The sequence below is a fragment of the Colobus angolensis genome, unplaced genomic scaffold (assembly GCF_000951035.1).
Source record: "Colobus angolensis palliatus isolate OR3802 unplaced genomic scaffold, Cang.pa_1.0 Scaffold84, whole genome shotgun sequence".
NCBI classification, from domain to species: domain Eukaryota; kingdom Metazoa; phylum Chordata; class Mammalia; order Primates; family Cercopithecidae; genus Colobus; species Colobus angolensis.
This window is the reverse complement of record NW_012122265.1, coordinates 3,133,142-3,140,460: the sequence shown is the minus strand read 5'-3', so window position 1 is coordinate 3,140,460 and position 7,319 is coordinate 3,133,142. Positions and strand designations below refer to the sequence as shown.

The 7,319-nt window shown below is 61.3% G+C and overlaps 2 protein-coding genes across 2 annotated transcripts in view; one reads left to right on the top strand and one right to left on the bottom strand.

The window, feature by feature from the left end:
* Positions 1 to 3,163: 3,163 nt before the first annotated feature.
* Positions 3,164 to 3,891, bottom strand: LOC105503249 (putative uncharacterized protein MRGPRG-AS1). The gene is given in 2 exon segments (XM_011930117.1): positions 3,164 to 3,758; positions 3,761 to 3,891. Coding segments are annotated over 2 exon segments (486 nt in total). The 5' UTR covers positions 3,822 to 3,891; the 3' UTR covers positions 3,164 to 3,333.
* A 2,832-nt stretch (positions 3,892 to 6,723) lies between these two features.
* The window catches only part of MRGPRG (MAS-related GPR, member G), a 2,809-nt gene continuing 2,213 nt past the window's right edge, over positions 6,724 to 7,319 (top strand). The window contains exon 1 of the mRNA XM_011930159.1: positions 6,724 to 7,315. Coding sequence (XP_011785549.1) covers positions 6,724 to 7,315 — 592 coding nt within the window. The remainder of the gene's footprint in view (positions 7,316 to 7,319) is intronic.

The following is a 7,319-nucleotide window of genomic DNA, read 5'->3' as shown; positions in this document are numbered from 1 at the left end:
CCTGAGACCTCAGGACATTAGGACCATGTGGGCTGGTCTCCAAACTGGAGGCTGAGCTTCCGTGAAGGCTCCCACCTGCCCCTGCCTGGCCTGCGCCTCCTCTGACCTCCCCCGCTGCACCTCCTCTTCTGCTCCCAGAGCCACAAGGCCCCACCAGGGACCCCTGGCTGCCCTCGACCCCTAGACCCCACCCTGCAGGACCCTGGCGCCACGCTGCTCAAAGGTTACCTCCACCTGGGTTGCAGGCCAAGCTCCTCGGCCAGGGCCCAGTCCACCCCGTCCACACGCACCCCTGGGCCCCTGCAGGGCTTCTGCAGCCAGCACAGAGTTCCCAACAAGAGGCAGCTACTGCTGGGGGCAGCCAAAATTCCAGGGAGCCTGTGTAACCCGCTCTGTCCTCAGGGCCCAGGGAGGCTGTGGGTGAGGCCTGTGTGTGTGAGGACAGGAGCAGAGACAGGCCCCCGGCCCAGCATCCCTGTCCCCTCCCCAGCGCCCAGGTGTGAGTCTGTAAATCAGCCTGTGCTGCGTGGCGTCTTCCTGGGGCGAGGCAGACTCACTCAGCTGGCTCGTTAGCTCACACGCTGGAAAAATAAAAACAAACATCACACCTAAAACGTGACCACGGCTTTAGTTTTGTTGTTCTCGTGAAATTGCTCAATTCTTCCACAGCCTTGACCCTTTTCCTCTGAAACACACCCCATCCGCCCGCCCTAATGGTGCCTGCACAATGCCCAGCTAGAGAGAGGGGGCTCCTGGCAGCTCCTAAGGCCATGGGGTTTCCTGTCCATTCAGCCTCCTGCTTTCCCACCACTGCCATGTGTGGCCACTGAAGCATGTCAGACCTGCTTATTCTAATGAAGAGGTAATTTTCTTTTCAGCTGTTGGATCTCACTAGCAGCAGAGCCAGCGCATTCCGAGTCATTACTCTGCCTTGGGCGCTGGGTCACACATGTAACATGCATGATGTCACATGAACTTCCCAAGTAGCCCGTGGGAAACTGAGGCTTCGAGAGACTGAGAGGGCCTGGCAGGAGCCACCGCCGGGCACAGCAGAGCCCAGTGCTGGCCGCCACCGAGGGGCTCTGGTTTCTAAGCTGGGTGCTCCCAGCCCGGAACCCTCTGTCCCCTGGTGGAAGGAGGGAGCAGCAGCCCCGTGGGAGTCCCTAGCTCCGGGCCACACAAGACTCCGGCCTGGGAAGAAGGAGGGAGGGAGGCAGAAGGAGGGCAGCCTCAAGTCCCATCCACCAGCCTCCGCAGCTCCCGGTATACCCTGTTCCACCCGGGTCTTCTTTTCTGTGTTCTGAAGCTTTGGCATCTGAGGCCTTGAAGACCCCAAGGGACGGCCCTTTCCAGGGTCAGTCAATTGCTAGAGAATGACAATGCCTTCATGAACTCACCTTTCAAATGCAGACCCACGCCCAGCCCCTCCTCTATCCGGCTCCCACACTCCCAGCCACTATCCCTGCCCTCATCACCCCAGGGCCGAATTCCAGACCACCAGGGACTGGCTCTAGGACCCAGAGCTCTGAAACTGTTCCAGCTGCCAACCCTAAACCCACTTACAGTGGCTGCCTTGCCCAGTCCTTCCTACAGAAACCATGAGGAAGCTCCGGTCCACATTTCCCTTCCCCTCCCCCTCTGCCTCCTGACCGACCCGGTACTGCCCCATGTGGCCCCTGTGGAGTCGCCTCCCCTCCTCCTGGGAGCTATGAGTTACCAACCATCCCTTCAACGGCAGCGTCTCCTGATCTGGCGGCCTCGCCTATCTGAATAATAATAATGATGATGCCTATATTAAAACACTCCCACCGTCGAGCTCCTCTGCAGACAGGCGGGGGTGAGGGTGAGCAGGACCCTGCTGGACGCCCGGTGCCCACTCTCCATCTGCCCTGGGGGCCCTGGAAAACCTTGTGTTCTCCCTTGGACTGAGTCAGGCCGATGTTGTCCTGAAGGTCAGACAGGACGGCGGCACGGAAACCGTGTTCCTGGCGAACCGGCTGAATCCTGTGCTGTTCCTGCCTCCTCAGTGGCCCCCAGCCAGCCCCCACGTGGATCACCACGGAGTCCCCACACACCCCCGAGGTGATTAAACCATTGCCCACACTTTCAGACTAGGACACTGCCCAGGGCCACAGAGCTGCCGCAGGGTGAGCTGTGCAGAGTCGCCATTGCAGCCCCGGCCCGCAGCCCAAACCGTCAGACAAGCTCAGGATGGCTGTGTTCACACAAACCACACTTGGGCGTCTGCACCACCTGGACAAGCAATTTAAGTTTCCGGCACCTTGGTTTCCCCATCTGCGGGCAAGGATGACAAGGTCGCCATCTCAGACGGCGCTGTGGGGGCACGTGGGAGGCTCGGCGGAGTGGCCGGCGCTCACTCAGGGCATTCACCTAAATGGTACCAGCGTGCCACCTGCCTTGCAGTCATTTCTTGTATCAACCAGAACAAATAACCACAACCAGGTGGCTTCACACAGCAGGACTTTATTCTCTTGGTTACGGAGGACAAAAGTCTGAGGTCAAGGCGGGGGCGGGGCCGCGTTCCCCAAGGGTTCCAGGGGAAGGTGCTTCCTCGTCTCTTCCAGCTCCTGGTGGCTCTGGCCCTCCTTGGCCTGTGGCTGTGTCACCCCTGCTGGCCTCCAACCTCACGTGGCCTCCCCCTGCTCTCCAGTGTCCCTCCTCTCCTTTCCTGTATAAGGACACTTGTCATTGGATTTAGGGCCCACACAGATATTCCAGGACGAGCTCATCTCAAAATCCATGTATCTGCCAAGGCCCTTGTCCCCAGGAAGAGCTCGTGCACAGCTTCCAGCAACTGGGACCTGGGCACATCTTCTTAGGCCACCGTCGGCCACGACACGGATGGGGCAGGCATTGGCTCTGTCCTCCCTGCAACACCGGGAGCAGCTGCTCCCCCAGCGGAGGCTCCCTCCATGCATTCCACCTGCACCAGACCCCTCCCAGGTGAGAAAGTGGAAGCATGGCCTAGACGGTGGGCAAACACGAGAAGGCGCTGTGGGAGGGGTTAGGGGTGATGGAGAAACCATGGTTGGTGGCTGCCTGGGCCTGGCCGGGGCTGGCCAAGCTGCACAGGACGTCCTCCCTAAGAGCTTCACCCCAAGCTGCCGCAAAGAACTGCCCTTGCCCAGCACAGTCTGAAGTGCCCAATAGAAAGCAGCCCGAGAAATTAGCCCATTCCACTCCCGGTGGCTCTTAGGGGAAGCCCTCCATGGGCACGGCGTTGCCGTCGCCGCCGGAGACCTGGGATAGGATCCTGACTGCTACCTGGGGTGGAAGCCGGGCACCCTGCCTGGCTTGAGGATCTGCGAGGGATCAAAACTCTTCACCTTGCTCTTCACCTTGCACACTGTGGCTGACGCTGAGCTCCCCACCCCACCTCCGATGGCGAGGCGGCCAGGAGGGACCCAGGCAGGTAGTCTCCCTCTGTGTGTCCCTCTGGGCCCCCGGCGACTGCAGGGGACCGGAGCTACCAACTAAGTTAATAGAGATGCTTGAAGTTTCACCCAAACAGGAGGCAGGGAAGGAGGGCTTGGAGGGGCTAGTTGAAACAGGCCTGGACAGTGACCTCAGGGAGGAGGTGGAGCCGCGCCGGGAGAGGTCCCGGAGACCAGCGAGGACCAGCATCTGGGGCAGAGCCGGCAGGCGGGGTAGCAGCAGGTGCCCCTGGGCCACACGAGCTGTGCTGTGCGTTTCAAAGCCATGTGCAACAATGCTGGGGGCTGGGCAGCCGGCAGGCACCGCCTAGAGCTCCACAGGCTGCTGACTGGTGTTACAGAAGTGATTTCCGAAGCCAAGTCCATTTGAGAAATGTGAAGAGAAACAGCATCTTTACGACCGAATTTCTGGCTTGTGCTAACACACTCTGCACCCCACTCAGGAGCTGTGGAGCACAGTCCATGGAAGGAAAAGTCTCTCATCAAGAACATGTCACTGTCCAGTGTTCCGCAGAGCAGAATGCAGAAAACAATCCGTCAGCGGCTGGGAGCCCAGCCTCTGAGGCAGACAGATGGACAGTTGGGGCCGCCTCTGCAGACCACCCACAGACACACTGGTCGGCTGACCCATTAGGAGAGCCAGTCCCAAGCCTGGGCACCCAGGCTTCCAGCTGTCCATAAACGGTCAGTCCAGTGAGAGGGGGAAACCAAGGCACAGAGAAGTTAGGTTATTCTCTCGAGGCCACACAGCCAGGGCCCTGCCCACAGTTCTAGGCCTCCTGTGCCCACAGCCAACCAAAGACTGGCAGGAGCAGCCCAACATCAGTGGGGCAGCCGGAAGGTGATCCAGCCTCACTGGGCACAGAGGGTCTCCATTCACCTGCTCTCTCCCTTCCATGCAGGAGGTGAGGTGGGAGCAGGTGGAAGACACTGGCCTGGTGCCTGCCTTCAGTTCCCCTGCCAGAGATGCTGAGGAGGAAGGAAAGGCCGGCCCACACTAACAACTCTTTGTTTTAGCTCATTCCTGCAATTCCTGTGAACAGTGCCACACCCTGCCACTTCTAGGGAACTGGCCGGATGCCCTCTGTCCAGCCAGATGGGTCCCAGAGGACATGAAAGGATTTAGGGACCAGGAGGAGCCTCCAGGCAATGAGCACTGGTCTGAGCAGAGAAGGGCCTGAGAGAGCTGAGGGCAGCCTCGTCACAGGTGAGAAGGTTCTGTCTGCCCCCACCGCATCCCCCAGGTGAGGCACTGGCACCCTCCTCTGCCCTCCGTAGTGGCCCCTGCTCTCAGCCTGGCTCCCCGGGTGATGGGGCTGGCTGGGAAGTTTGGATTTCCTTTGGGAAGGGAAGGCAGGGCAGGATGGTGGTGGGAATGCCGGCTGAGTTGAAACGTGTAGACACTAGAGCTCGAGGGCATTGCTGGAACGGGCCGGGCAGGTGAACCTGTTCTGATAAAAATGAAGGTGCCCCCTCCTGCCGCCACGCCACTCCTCTCTGTAACTCTCCAGGAACAGAGCCCACCCTCACCCCAGCACGGGGGCGCGAGCACCAGCCTCACCCCCAGCCCTCAGACTCTGAGCCAGAGCCAGAGCACAGCCAGGAGAGTCTGGTTACCTCCCCGGGGAAACTGAGGCTCAGAGAGGGGAGGCGTGTCCACCCCACCGCCAGTCACCACGGTCACCACCACAAGCCAGGGTCCGGCCAAGGTCTCCCACTCCCCCTGGCTGGGCTCGGAGGACAGGCCCCCATCACGGGCAAGGCACAAGGCACAGGAACCCAGGCTGGAGCCGCACTCCCCACTCCCCGACTAGGGGCAAGGACAAGCACAAAGAAGGTGCTGGGGGATGCTCGGGCATGAGGCAGGGGGCTCACGGGGGCCGGAGGAAGCTGCAGGAGGTTGCAGGTCCCTGAGAAGGAGCAAAACCTTGAAGTAGGACAGGACCTGCGTCAGGGAAGAGGTATTGAGGGCTCGGGGCCGGGGACACAGCCCAGGCAAAGGTGTGACAGGGAGGTGTGTGTTGGCAGCTTGATCGCTCTCTGTCTGTCTGTCTGTCTCTCTCTCTCTCCCTCACCCTGTCTCATCTCTGTTTCTCTGTGTCTATCTCTGTCTCTGTCTCTTTCTATCTCTCTCCCTGTCTCTGTCTCTCTGTCTCTGTCTCTCTGTCTCTCTCTCCCTGTCTCTGTCTCCCTGTCTCCTCTGTCTCTCAATGTCTGTCTACATCTCTCTGTCTCTCCCTGTCTCTCTGTCTCTCTCTATCTCTCTTCTCTCTCGTGTCTCTCACCCCTGACGCCCTCACAGCTGAGCCTGGGTCCTGATGCATCTCCCAGGACTAAGAGCAGGACCCGTGTGGATCCTGGGGGTGGCGGGATGGCTGGGAAGGGAAGGGCTGCTCCGAGACTCTGCCTTTCAGTGTCTCTGGTCAATCTCTTCGTATGGTCCATCTCTCTCGCGCCCTGAGAACATCTGAGAACTTCCTCGGCCTCGCTCCTTGCAAATGGCCGCTTGTATCTGCCCCTCCCCTTGTGTTAGCGGCTCCTGGAGAGGCCCTCTGGCCCTGCCACCGTCACCAAAGCCCCTCCCTTGGTTTGAGTCTTCAGAGCAGCCTCCTGAGCGCACCGAGTGCTCCGCCGGCAGCAGGAGCCCTGGAATTCAGCCTCTGCTTAGGCCGGGAGTGCACAGGGAAGGCTGGGGGCTCCCTCCAGCTCCTCACACCACATCTTCCCTCCTCCCTCCTCCTCAGGCCACCTGGAGCCTCTGCCTTCGGGCACCTCCCTGGACACCTCCAGAGACACTCCGGGGACAGGACTTCGCCAGCAGGCTGGTCTAGGCTCACCAGGTGGGAGCCCCATGGGGGTCCACCGTGGAGAAACTCCCACCTCTGGGGGAAGAGGGAGGCCTCACACGTGGGTTCCCCATGCACGTCCCCTCTGTCTGCAGAGCCTTCCCTGGCACATGGTGGAGGGTGCAGTGTCGCCCTCACCACATCCATGAGGGACGTGGACATCCTTTGAGCACGTTAGTGCACCGTGCCAGGAGCCCAGGGCATGGGGAGGCGTTAGGCACACCTGACCTGAGGTGCAGAGGGCTGAGTCCCGGCTGAGGTCCCGCCGCTGGGAAGGGAGGTCCAGGGGCTGCAGCCAGAGGGCATCTGCAGGGCCATGGATGCCACTCCCTGTGCCCCCAGCAGGGGCACGAAAGACGCCCGAGGACCATGTCTGTCTCCCTCTTGCAGGTCCCTCGCCAGCACCCTCTGAGCCGGCCAGGATGTTCAGGCTGTTCGGCCTCTGGAGAACCTTTGACAGCGTGGTCTTCTACCTCACACTGATCGTGGGCCTTGGGGGACTGGTAGGTAACGGGCTGGTGCTCTGGAACCTCGGCTTCCACATCAGGAAGGGCCCCTTCTCGGTCTACCTGCTGCACCTGGCCGCCGCCGACTTCCTGTTCCTCTCCTGCCACGTGGGCGTCTCCGTGGCAGAGGCTGCCCTGGGTCCCCAGGAGACACTCTACTTCGTGCTCACCTTCCTGTGGTTCGCGGTGGGGCTCTGGCTGCTGGCAGCCTTCAGCGTGGAGCGCTGCCTCTCCGACCTCTTCCCCACCTGCTACCAGGGCTGCCGGCCCAGACACACCTCGGCCATCCTCTGCGCCCTAGTGTGGGCCCTGACCCTGCCAACCGTGCTGCTGCCCGCCAACGCCTGCGGCCTGCTGCGCAACAGCACGCGCCCCCTGGTCTGCCTGCGCTACCATGTGGCCAGCATCATCTGGCTCCTGGTGCTGGCCTGCGTGGCCTGCACGGCTGGCGTGGTCCTCTTTGTCTGGGTGACCTGCTGCTCCACGCGCCCGCGGCCCAGGTTCTACGGCAT